This window comes from Phacochoerus africanus, chromosome X (genome assembly GCF_016906955.1).
Source record: "Phacochoerus africanus isolate WHEZ1 chromosome X, ROS_Pafr_v1, whole genome shotgun sequence".
Taxonomy (NCBI): Eukaryota; Metazoa; Chordata; class Mammalia; order Artiodactyla; family Suidae; genus Phacochoerus; species Phacochoerus africanus.
The window spans coordinates 12,915,275-12,927,664 of NC_062560.1; the positions used below are offsets into that span (position 1 = coordinate 12,915,275).

The window sequence follows — 12,390 nt, forward strand, 5'->3', positions numbered from 1 at the left end:
CTACTGGCACAGAAGCCTTGATGACGTTAACCCCTGTGACCCCACCGTGGGACCTCACCATCAGCCAATCAGAGATGGTGCACCAACAGATCACATACCCTGGGACGGCCCTCCCCCGCTTGGCCTTTAAAAATGCGTTGCTGAAACCCATCAGGGAGTTTGGGCTTTTTGAGCACTAGCTGTCTCCAGCTCCTTGGATGGCGTCTTGCAACAAATACTGCACTTGCCTTTACCAGAATCCAATCCAGTGTCAGGAGACTGGCTTTACTGCGTGTGGACAAGCGGCTTCAAGTCTGGTTCAGTTAACAACTGCATCATTGCTTCAGTTGATAAGATGACAAAATTCCTCATTGAGGGAATGAAGGCAGAGTATTCATGTCTGAGTCCAAACAATGCAAGGAGCAAAGTTAATTTGGGCAAAACACTTTTGTATCCATTTCCAAAAGTTTTCCGGATGATAATCCGAAAACACCCCAGGCCTTTGATCCTTTTCCCACACCCCCTTTGCCAAGAGCTCACTAATTCAGACAACTGTTGTAACTATCTTCTTCAGGAAACTACCTGAGAAGAGGTCTTAACATCTGTTATTACATCCTTAGAGCTTGAAGCCAGAGAACATGAGAACGGATGATATCCTCAACAGATACACCACATCCACGACTCCCTCTTTATTCACAAGCCCTCGCTGTGCACTTTCCATTTCCAAAGAGGAGGATGGAGTTCCCTCTGGGATCTCTGCAGCACCAGGACACAGGCTCAATCCCTGGCCTGGCAGAGTTGGTTAAAGGATCTGGCGCTGCCGCTGTGGCAGTGTAGGTTCCAACTGCACTTTGGATCTGATCCCCGGCCTGGGAATTCCATATGCCATGGGGCAGCCAAAAAAGAAAAAAAAAAAAAAAAAGGGTTCCATTTCCAAAGAGGATATTGGCAAGACCTTATCTTTACCACCTCTTCACCTGGATGAAGGTTTTTCACTTACCCATCTCCTCTCCCATCAATTATTTTCCAAGTCCCTCTCACACCTGCTGTGTGAACGTTTTCCACTTAAGACAGAGGGCCCAGGGGCAAAGGCACTCCCTAGCACAGCTCTACACACAAGGGCATTTAATAAAGGCTTGGCACCATGCTCATTTTCTCATTCATACAGAAAACATCACCGAGTTTTCAAGTAATGGTATTAATGTTGATCAAAAGCTGCCAGACCTAAGAATTCCCCCTGTATGATTCCATTTATATAAAGAACACAAACTGGCAGAACTATGTTGGCAGAAATTCGGAATGATTACCTTTGGTCCAGGCTGCCTGCAAGGGAGCTTGCAGGGGATTTGTGAGAGGCTGGTAACATTCCACTTCTTCATCCGTGTACTGGTTACGTTTGTAAAAATGTATAAAGCTTATGATCTGCCCACTTTTCATGGGCATTTTATGCTTCAATACCCAATCTCAAAGTGATTTGATAACATTTGCACCTCTTACAAAACATCTAAAAATACCTGTGGCAAAATATCATTATATAATAGAGCTCCAAACAGTTTTTGGTAATCCAGGACAGTGGCTTTGCAAGATGACAGTAATTCATGGAATGAAAACTCATCTTCTTTAATGTGCTGATTTCTGCTTTACTTAACCACAGATACTGTCAGGCTCTGCCACAGGAAGAAAAAAAAAAAACTTAAAGGAAAAATATCAAAATGGGGCTGAGTTGAGTAAAGCCATCCTAAGGGTTTGAGTTTCTTCGCTAATTATATCGTCATTCTTTGCTCATTGTGTGAGGGAACAAATGCCTGAATTTAAGCTGCCAGTTTAAACTCCCCCCCCCCATTTAAATGCTCTTTTTAGAGTCGGGTGACAACACAGTCCTAAACCTAACAGAGCGAAATGATATGCACACAAAATGGCAGACTTTGCTGGCTCCTTCTGACCTTCGCTTTCCAAGGTTCCTGCTCTTTTGACACTGGAACCACTTAGCAAGTATGCTCAGACTTCTCAGAAAACACCAGTTTAAGGTCCGCATCTGGTGGGAGGTGTTAAAGATGGGGAGGGGGCAGGAAATGGATGGCTGTTCAAAAAGGATCTCTGTGATCAAGAAGGGGGAAGTTGGTCCCTTGGCTGACAGCTCCTGCCTTTGTCAAACACACAAGGCCAAGTGCAACGAAGTCATTACTACAGACCCTGAGGATGGAACAGGATGTACAGGAGATTGCCTTAAAGGCTTAATCTGGGTAGATTTGATTATAGCTAAGGCGATGAATTCTAAATTTGGAAAGGCCATCAAGGTCATTAAGGATGCCTTTCTACTTAATGAAGACAACTAAAGGGGAAGAAAACAATTTTAGTAAGCAAAAAAAACTTCATAGAGATTCAGCTCTTTCCAAGACAAAGCACCCAGAATATCAGAACAAGTCACCAAGGAAAGCCAGACACTCTCTGTGCCAAGGGGTGTTTGCTCTCATTGTTGACAGCGTCTATGTACCATTTTACTCCAAAGAATGAACTGGGTGGCCTATAAGGCTCCCCATTATATCTCCCAATTCTCTGATGATGTTGAAAAAAAGATTTAAAAACAAACAAAACCCTTCCTTTAGGCAGGAGAACAAGTATCCCTTTTGGAAGGGTAACTTCTTTTTCCTTTTTTTTTTTTTGCTTTTGCTTTTTAGGGCCGCACCCCATGGCCTATGGAGGTTCCCAGACTAGGGGTCGAATTGGAGCCGTAGCTACCAGCCTATACCACAACAACACAGGATCCGAGCTGTGTCTGCAACCTACACCACAGCTCACGGCAACGCCGGATCCTTAACCCACTGAGCGAGGCCAGGGACAGAACCCACAACCTCATGGTTCCTAGTCGGATTCATTTCCACTGCACCACGATGGGAACTCCAAGATAACATCTTTTAACCAGATTTTTCTATTCTGCAGGTGTGCTCAACTAAGTCATCAGTGATGCCACTACTCAGATTTTATACTATCATGAAATACAAAAGGTTTTGTCACTCTTGCTTGAAAGCAGTACTTCTCAATATGGGGTGATTTTGGCCCCCAATAGTTGTTATTTGGCAACGTCTGGAGACATTTTTGGTTGTCACAACGAGGGGAGTGTTACTGGCAGGCAGTGGGTGGGTAGAGGTGAGGGATGCTGTTCAATAACCCATAATGCGTAGGACAGTCCCTCACAACAGACAATCATCCAGCTCAAAATGTCAAAAGTGCTGAGGTTGAGATAAACCCTGATCTAAAAGTACACTTGAAAAGGAAGGAAAAGAGATTTCTCTCATTTCACTACCTGTCTCCAATTCCTCAGAAGAACAAAGTACAATTTAACAGTCCCACAGAAAACAAATACACAAGCAGATGCTAAGCAATGACTCTAATGCAAGATCATTTACAATAGATCTGATCAAACCAAGCTCAAATACCAGAATTATAGAACCATTACAAGTAAAATTCAAAAAATCAAGTTTATTTTTCCTCTGGTGGATTTTCTTCCTAGCCAAATAAGCAACTTTTACTTCTAGACATTAAAATCCTATTTTCTAACTAGCAAATGTAGTCCTTCTTACTGAAGTAATCAGCTCATCTCTCAGATGTGGTTAGATGTAAGTATCAATATACTACAATACATTTTAAAACAAATGATGAAGATTGATCAAGAAAAACAAATACAAATTAACTACATCACTAGGAATGAACAAGGGAACATCACTACAGACCCTACAGACAACAGAATTAGATAAATACAAAAGTATTATGAACTTTATGTCAATAAAGTTAATAACTTAGATGACTAAGTTCCTGAAACACAAGAACACAACTTATTAAGGCTGGAGCAAAGAGAAATAAGAAATCTGAATAGTACTATCTGTTAAATACAATTCATAATTTAAAACATCTCCACAAAGAAAACGCCAGACACAGCTAGCTTCACTGAATTCTTTCAAATATTTCAGGATGAAATAATGATACTTGTCTATGTATAAATAGACATGAACTGGGTTCCATTTCAATGCCTACACCATCTGGAGTTACGCCAAAGAGACTGTTTTCATCCTCAAAAGGCTCACGCTTCCTTCTTTGTCCACTTTTATCTTTTGAAAAGGAAGCCATAGACCAAAATTAAAAATATTCTTGCACGGTTCATCTATGATTGTCCATTGTAATCAATTAAGATCTGTCACTCTCCAAGTGGCTTTCTGTGCCACTTTCAGACCCCAGTAGTACCCTCTGCTCACTCCTACCTCTTGTTCATGTGTACCCTAATCCTTTCCATCCTTCTCAACACACCTCAAAATACAAGTCTCCACCAAAAGCTTCACACAGGCTACAAAGTCTGGGTTTCTTTTTTCTCCTTGGGTCCACTGTCACTTCTCTCCAGCTGTTACTTCCCTGCTTAAAATCCCTTTGTTATTCTCTGTGACCAACAGGATAACCATCAAGTTCTTACCTGGCTCTTCACCATCTGGCCTGGCCCCTCTTCCAGCCTCAGCTCTTCCTATCCCCCAAAATTCAGGCCATGCCTGACTCCTCAACATGGTCATGCAGCAGCTGGTGCCATGACTCCTGCTCTTGCACATCTGTACCCAGGGTCTGGGCTATCTTCTTCCCAACACTGACCCCTGTCAACATGCTCATCCTCAAGAGTCAGCTCAAGAGTAACTGCCTCCCTAGAAAATCCCTCAGAAATACCACCTCACCCTTTTTTTTTCCCCCTCAGAGGAAATCATCCAACATGACTTTGCACTTACTTCTATTATAATAGTTTATCTGCATCTCCGTACTGACTGTGACACTCTCAGGACAGGACTGGGTCTTGTTTATTTTTGCTTCAAAACTTAGCAGACTGTCTGGCTCATCTGAGCAGGACTCTGAACGCTTGCTGAGCGAGCAGCTGTCTTGCATTCTCAAGAGTCTTCATGGTGATGGGCATGGGACAGTTTGAACTCAAACACTTACGGACTGGCGCGTGCTAGTTGCATGGCACTGGGCTAGGTATTCATTTTACCCAGTTAAACAAGGTGAGAATAAAACTCAGGACCATTGTTACCTTTTAATCCTCAGAGCAATAATGAGGATAATAATGCAGTGGGTGGGTAGAGGTGAGGGATGCTTGGTGTTTCACACTAAGCTTTTTTGCACTCTAAAAATCTGACAAGAACGAAGTACTTTTTATGAGAGAGGAAAATATTTTACAACATCTGAAGAAGAAAGCCAATGGCAAAAAAAAAAAAGTAATAACATTCAGATGGTTCTTTAGATTGTTTTTGTGTCTATGTATGCCTATGGCCATCAATTTACTTGTAAAGTGACTTCAAGCTCTGAAACTTATTCCGTGAAAATCTGTGCAAAGCGTTCATGTTATTGAAGAATAATTAATGTAATTGGCCCTCTTTAGTTTATCATAGTCCTGCAAAAATATAATTCTATACACCTTGAAATCTATACATTAATAATACAGACACACCTTAGTAAAATGCATTTTTATGTGATAAAACCCTGATGCTTCCAACAAATATTTGAGGAATACCTACATCGATTATTTTTACTTCAGTAAAACAACCTTTGTTCTTAACCAATGTGACATTTGAACAGAAGATATATTAAAAACACTAGGGAGTTCCTGTCCTGGCTCAGCAGTTAATGAACCAGGCTAGGATCCATGAGGATGCGCGTTCCATCCCTGGCCTCACTCAGTGGGTTAGGGATCTGGTGTTGTTGTGGCTGTGGTGTAGGCTGGCAGCTGCAGCTCCCATTTGACCCCTAGCCTGGGAACTTCCCTATCTCATGGGTGTGGCCCTAAAAAAAAAAAAAGAAAAAAAATCCCACTAACATGCCAGCAAATAGTAACGCAAAAAATCATGTTAAAATTATTAAATGGATGACACTTGGCTTAAAGACACCATAGGAGCTCTCCTACCCATATTTACCTAATGGACCCCCCGATTACCCCATATTCTCTATTCTTTTTGTAAACGATACCGACCACTGTCCACAGAACTTGATTTCTAGGCTATTCTCCAGGACACCTATGACTTCTCCCATCAGGTGAATTGGGTACCTCAGAAAAGTCTTTTAGATTTGTTCCCAAACCTGTTTATGCCAGTTACGGTTGTTCATGTGATTACGAAATTTAACTAGGTAATAATCAGTGCCACAAGAAATGAGTTTTTCTTTCTTTGAAAATCAAGGTGATTAGCTTTGAAAAGCCTCAAGAGATGACTCACTTGGAAAAACAGTTGCCACAAAAAGTATGGACAGGAGAGTTTTAAAGGTTTCAGGGGAATGGGGTTGGTGATCAAAAGGGGTTCTCTGTCCACAGATTGGGTCTGGATACCTTTAAGTTCTCTGCAAGGATCAAAGTGGAACTCAAAAGCCAACTTTGGCTGTGAATTATACACAAGAAAGACTTCAAGAAATTTCCATCAGGGCTCTCACTCAAAGCTAAGACCTTGCCTTGGCAACAAAACACCGGCCAATTCATGTTTAAAGTTAAACAAAATGTGTCAGGGACGTATGTGGTACTCTGGATTACTCACCACTTTGGCATTTTCAATAAACCATCTGACTGCTTGACCCCGGATGCAGCAGATAAGGGTGTTCTCGAAGAACCCCTTGAAGGGGTCAAGTGGATTAGACAAGAGCTCTTGCTGGAGCAGAAATATACTAAGTAATTAATTACTTCCTGTTGGTCACAAAGAGTACTCTGTGTTATTGGACTAGGGGTTTATTCCAAAGTTCAGTCTGGGGCCCAAAACTTGAAGGGAACTCTCTCCAAGACCCAGGGATGGGCTTTTACTAGAGCTCTCCACTCAGACGGAGGGAAGCCAGCATGTGCTGGGAATCCTGCCTGTCTTGCTATCCAGCAGGATGCCTTCCTTTGTCTCCAGTTGCATCTGAATTCCTCAGTGAACTGTGAGAACCACAAGTTGTATGTGTGGGTCTTCAGTGAGTGCTTCCTTCTTAGCCTGGCCTCTGAAGGTGGCCTGGGCCCTGTGTTTGGAATCAAGAAAGGCTCTCTGGAGCGGACAGCTCGAAAAGACAAAGGGGCAGGAGAAGCCAAAGCTGGAGGCCCTAAAGAGGGTGAACACTACGGCTTCCTCCAGCAATCTCCTTGGGGGAGGGCCAGTCATGCTGCCGGCAGGTGAGTCAAGATGCCAGGATATGGAGTTCCCAGGTGGCTCCATGGGTTAAGAAACCGACATAGTGTCCGTGAAGATGTGGGTGCAATCCCTGGCCTCACTCACTGGGTTTAGGATCCAGCGTTGCCACAAGCTGCAGCAGAGGTCACAGGGGCAGCTCGGATTCGGTGTTGCCATGGCTGTGGCGCAGGTCACAGTTGCAGCTCTGATTTGATCCCTGGCCTGGAAACTTCCATTTAAAAAAAAAGATGCCAGGAGTTCCTGTCGTGGCTCAGTGGTTAACGAATCTAACTAGGAACCATGAGGATGCAGGTTCGATGCCTGGCCTCGGTCCGTGGGTTAAGGATCTGGTGTTGCCGTAGCTGTGGTGTAGGTCACAGATGAGGTCCAGATCCTGTATTGCTCTGGCTGTGGCTTAGGCAGGCAACTACAGCTCTGATTCGACCCCTAACCTGGGAACCTCCGTATGTCGCAGATGCGGCCCTAGAAAAGACAAAAAGACCAAAAAAAAATTTTAAAAATTAAAAAAAGATGCCCTGCATTCAACGCAACTACAAATGATACCTGTGATGCTGGCTTCAAGAAAAGCAACAGCGATTCAACAATTAGGGAGCCGTTTTCTCATATTTTTCAAGCCTACCATGACCCTTTCACTTCTTCTTTCTACATTACATCCTTTTAGATCTGTAGGGACCCAAAGACATGATTTCATCAAATCCTTGTACTGTGTATAAACTGAGCTTAAGAAGAGAAAATGATTTACCCAAGATCACATAGCAAGTTCATGGCACTGCTGGGGCAGGCACCTGGGCTTCGGGCTTGTCCTGCTTTGCTTTTCCTCTATTTCCCAGCCCTGGAAACCACCAGCACCAACACAGCACCACCCAGGAGCTTGCTAGAAAAGCGAAAACTCAGGCTCCGCCCTAGGCCCAGAGAATCAGAAGCCGCTTTTTGAAAACGATCAGAGGATGATTTGTACCAACATGACAGTTAAACAACTGCTCTAAAACCAGTTTGTTTTTTTTTAATGCTCTTTAGTGAAACGATTGACTGTCTTTAAATTCACCATCCTCATAAAAACTTGCTTATCACAAAACAGACCAAAACAATTATTTAGCGGTTTTGCAACCTCTGATCATTTCCCATATAATTTATTTAAAATTAGAGACAACTAAGGAAACAAAATCAGCACTACTCCCTGGATACACAAGCCATATTAAAGCTGGGTGGACAGTCCCCAAGCGCCTCATAAGGGGTTATTGCCTGGCATTCATTTGGCCCTATGAATAAAGTAAGAGAGTCAAAATTCTGCTACATGATGTGAGTTCTCATCACATAAAACCAAATTTAGAGGGAGAGAAAGAGCGAACGCGTGCACACATACGCACAGCGGCCAAACGTGGACCTCTTCAGCCAGCCAAGGAGTTGCCACTGGCTCCTGGAGGTGTTGTACTGCATACAAACAGTCCATCGACATCTTCCCATTGTGCAAAACCACCAACAGTAGTGAATAGTCGAACACACTTCAGACCTCAGTCAGCTCATTGCATTTACATGAAATGTCCACAATAGCCCAATGCTCAGAGACAGAAAGCAGTTTCGTGGTTGCTAGGGGCTCGGAGCTGGGCAGAATAGAGAGTGACTTCTAATGGGAACAGGGTTTCCTTTTGAGGTGATGACAATTATTAGCTAACGGTGGTGGCTGCGCAACTGAATATACTAAAAAAAAAAAAAAAAAAAAATCCCTGACTTTGTACACTTCAATGTCTGAACTGCACGGTATGTAAATTCTATCTCAACAGAGCCATTAAAATCAATTGGCTCAACAATTTTTAAAAACATGTTTTTTGTTTTGGATGCACTGAAAGATAAACTGCATGCACCACACTTAATTTTGTCAAAGATTTTGGACACCTTACAATTTGGGTTTAAAGGGGTTTTATTTTTGGTCTTTTTAGGGCCGCACCTGCGGCATAGGGAGGTTCCCAGGCTAGGGGTCAAATTGGAGTTGTAGCTGATGGCCTACACCACAGCCACATCAGATCCGAGCCTCGTCTGTGACCTACACCGCAGCTCACGTTAACCACTGAGCAAGGCCAGGGATGGAACCTGCGTCCTCATGGATACTAGTCAGATTCGGGGTTTCCAATGAACCACGACGGGAACTCCAAAAGGAGCTTGTTATTTCCACAAATCACACCCACTCTACCAGTAAATTAACTGATACCACATTGAGGAAGTGCCTTGTTTAAGAACCGAAGCTCCAGCCAATGGACGAATGATCAGAATTTTCCCAAGGTTACATCATTTCAATTACAACCTTCATGAGGGTACGTTTGTTCGGTAATTAAATACATCTGGAAAAATAAAACCAGTTCGTGGCCCTGTGGTGTATTTACTAAGAATCTACTAAAGGAAATCAGTATGTTTCCTTTCTGGCATGAAGGGAAGTCTTTTTTTTTTTTTTTTTTAATGTAAAAACTAAAAACTAAAACCAAGGATACTGCCAGAACCAGTGAGGTATGCACAAATTAACATAAATTGGCAACTGAAGTGTAGAAGCAACAATTGTCCAAGACACAAAGTACTTCCTTGAGAACAGACCTCTGGTTTGGGCATTTGCTTCATGAGAACCGCATCTAACTTCCACACCTACTTAAAAATAAAGCCCACCCCCAATTAAGCCCAGGGTATTATCAAGGCCGTTGGGAAGAAGAACCCCAACTGGTAATTCAACACTCAATTTCTCACCAATACAAAGCTGAATGCCTAGTATTAAAAAACCAGAAATAAGTTTATTTCAGGAAAATCAGTTAATGCTTTCCCCAAGCCTGAACTTCTGTCTAAGTTCAATATTCCTGTGCCAAGCAATGCCGAAATGGTTACAGGCGGAGACTCCTCAGTGGGGGGCATTAAGCAAAGCAGGACCTAGGAGAGGTCATGCAATTCTGCCCTTTCTAGAAGGATCTTAGCCTAGCTCACCCCTAAGTCTTTGGTAACCAACTGTCCAGTTGGATTCGGAGGCCTTATGTCCTTTCATATTTTGATCACCTAGTACTTTTGTTGAAAAAAGACAAAAAGGTTTAACTCTCAAATTCTTTGAGCTTCCTTTTAAACGCGAAATAATGTGCCCTCCTTACTAACCCTCACCAAAATCTTAATAGGCTCAAGACTGCCCCCTCCCCCACCCACTCAATAGCAGAGGGAATGCAGGATGGGGTAGGGGGCTGAGGGCTCAATTCCTTAAGCCCCCTCCCCCAACCCCCAGCGGCCCTCAAGGGTTAAATCCACTGACTCCCTCATTAGGAATGCTTTGGAGGGGCTCCCCACGGTCTTTGTGGCTTTTGTGGCTGGAGTCTGTCTGCCACTAGAGAAAGATAATAGAGCAGGGAGAGAAAACCCGTTCCCAGGCACATTTCCAGGGGTGCAATGGAATTGGACGGATTTCCATCGCACTCTTTATGAGTTTTCCGAGAGATACGGCGTCCCCGTTTCACGACATGTTGCTGACGATAGTATTTCGGGGGTGTCAGGAGGTGACAGAACCCTACAACCGCCTAAGAGCCGCCCCGAGCCAGGTGGGAGATTTTCAATCACCAGGGCTCGGCTTCTTCACCGTGGCTAGTCGATCCCCCAACTGCCCCAGAACCCGCGGTGCACAACGTCTCCACCTGCGCTCAGGTCCGCATTTTGATAGTTGGATCGGTGGACAAAGAGACTCACACTCTGTCCCATCTCCCCTCCCACCTTCCTGCTTTCAAGGGTCACGGTTCCCAAATGAACTCTCGGAAGATCCCAGGCCTGGGGAATGGGCGTTTGTTTCAGGTGGATTTAAAGCGAACAGGACCCCGACAGGGTGGGACCGGATCGGAGTCGGAGCTGGGCGCTCGGGCGACAGGACACTGTCCCAGGAAAAGGGCAAGAAGCTACTCTCTCCCACCTCCACCACCCCCCCCCCGAAAAGAAAGCAGGAGCCCGCAACCCGGGACGCTCCGTCCGCTCCCCCGAGTGCCACTCTCGGGGGTCCAGCTCTCCCCCTCCAGCGAGCCTCACGCCCTCGGGAGCAGCGGGAGCGCCGCCAGGGTGGGGACGTCCACGGAATAGGGCGGGGACGCGCACCTGGGCGTTCGGGACACCTGCGCCGCGTCCCTCCCACCCCTACCCCCCCCACGGAGCCCCGGGCCGGGTGGCCGAGGCGCCCCCAGGAGGCCCCACCTGAGCGGGGGCGGGGCGGGGTCGCGAGGCCGTGGCGGTGGCCGTGGCGCGGGGCCAGCACGCCGGCTTACCCATGGCTGGAGACGGGCGGGAGGGGCGAGGGCCGCGGGCGCTCGGGCTCCCTGGGGACGGACAGAGCCGGTGGCACAAGTTTGCAGGTCCGGCGGGCACGTGCGCGGGCGGGCGGGCTGCGCTGGGCTGCCGGGCTGGCGGCTGGTCTTCGCTGCGGGCCGGGGTGGAAGCGCGGCGCGGCTCCGCCTGCACTGGGGGCCGGCCGCGCCGAGAGGGGCCCTGACGTCAGCGCCGGGGGCTTTGTGCGCCCGCAGCCGGGCCCCAACCGGGCAGCGGGCGCGCGGAGGCGGCGGCTAGGCTGTTGGCTTCCTCTGGGACCCCCGGGCGAGCACCGAGGGGCGCGGAAACCGGAAAAGCCGGCGGGGGGATGGGGAGAGAGGGGCGCGGGCTTGCAAGAGCTCAGAGGCACCCATCCGCGTCCCAGAGAACTGTTACAGCTGGGGGTGTCTTTGCAGTCCTAGTCATCCCCCATTGTGCAGATAAAGACACTGAGGCCCGAGACACTGACTCAAGGATACCTAGTGTCTGGCAGTTGTGCTGCAGTCTACAGTTCTGGATCCTACTGCTCACACGGGCGCTCCGGGGGCTACTTAATTCAGTGGATCTTCACCCCTGTTGCACATTAGAATCAGCTGGGGAGCTTTTAAAACTCCGATTTCATCAGGGCCTCAGCAGGTGGGACCCAGGCATCCGTGCCTCAGAAACTCCCCAGGTGATTCCAATGTGTGGTCAAGGTTGCCAACGCTGACTTGAGTTACTTGTGGGTAACAGATGACTTCGAAGAGCACGAGCGACACTCTCCCATCTGGGGTGGTGACAGATTTGGTGGCGTCCATAATCTGCCCTAGATCCCTGGAAGCCCACCCCTGGCAGGCTCTGGGAGCCTCTGCAGACCCGCCCCGGCCACCGCTTCTCCTGCTGCTCAGGCCCCGCTTGAGCCTCTAAGTGAATTAATGGTTTAACAGTGTCT

The 12,390-nt window shown here is 46.4% G+C and overlaps 1 protein-coding gene across 1 annotated transcript in view; it reads right to left on the bottom strand.

Annotated features, from left to right (window-relative positions):
- Positions 1-11,579, bottom strand: part of GPM6B (glycoprotein M6B) — a 154,582-nt gene extending 143,003 nt beyond the window's left edge. The window contains exon 1 of the mRNA XM_047764144.1: positions 11,420-11,579. Coding sequence (XP_047620100.1) covers positions 11,420-11,423 — 4 coding nt within the window. The 5' untranslated portion in view covers positions 11,424-11,579. The remainder of the gene's footprint in view (positions 1-11,419) is intronic.
- Between the last annotated feature and the right edge of the window lie 811 nt (positions 11,580-12,390).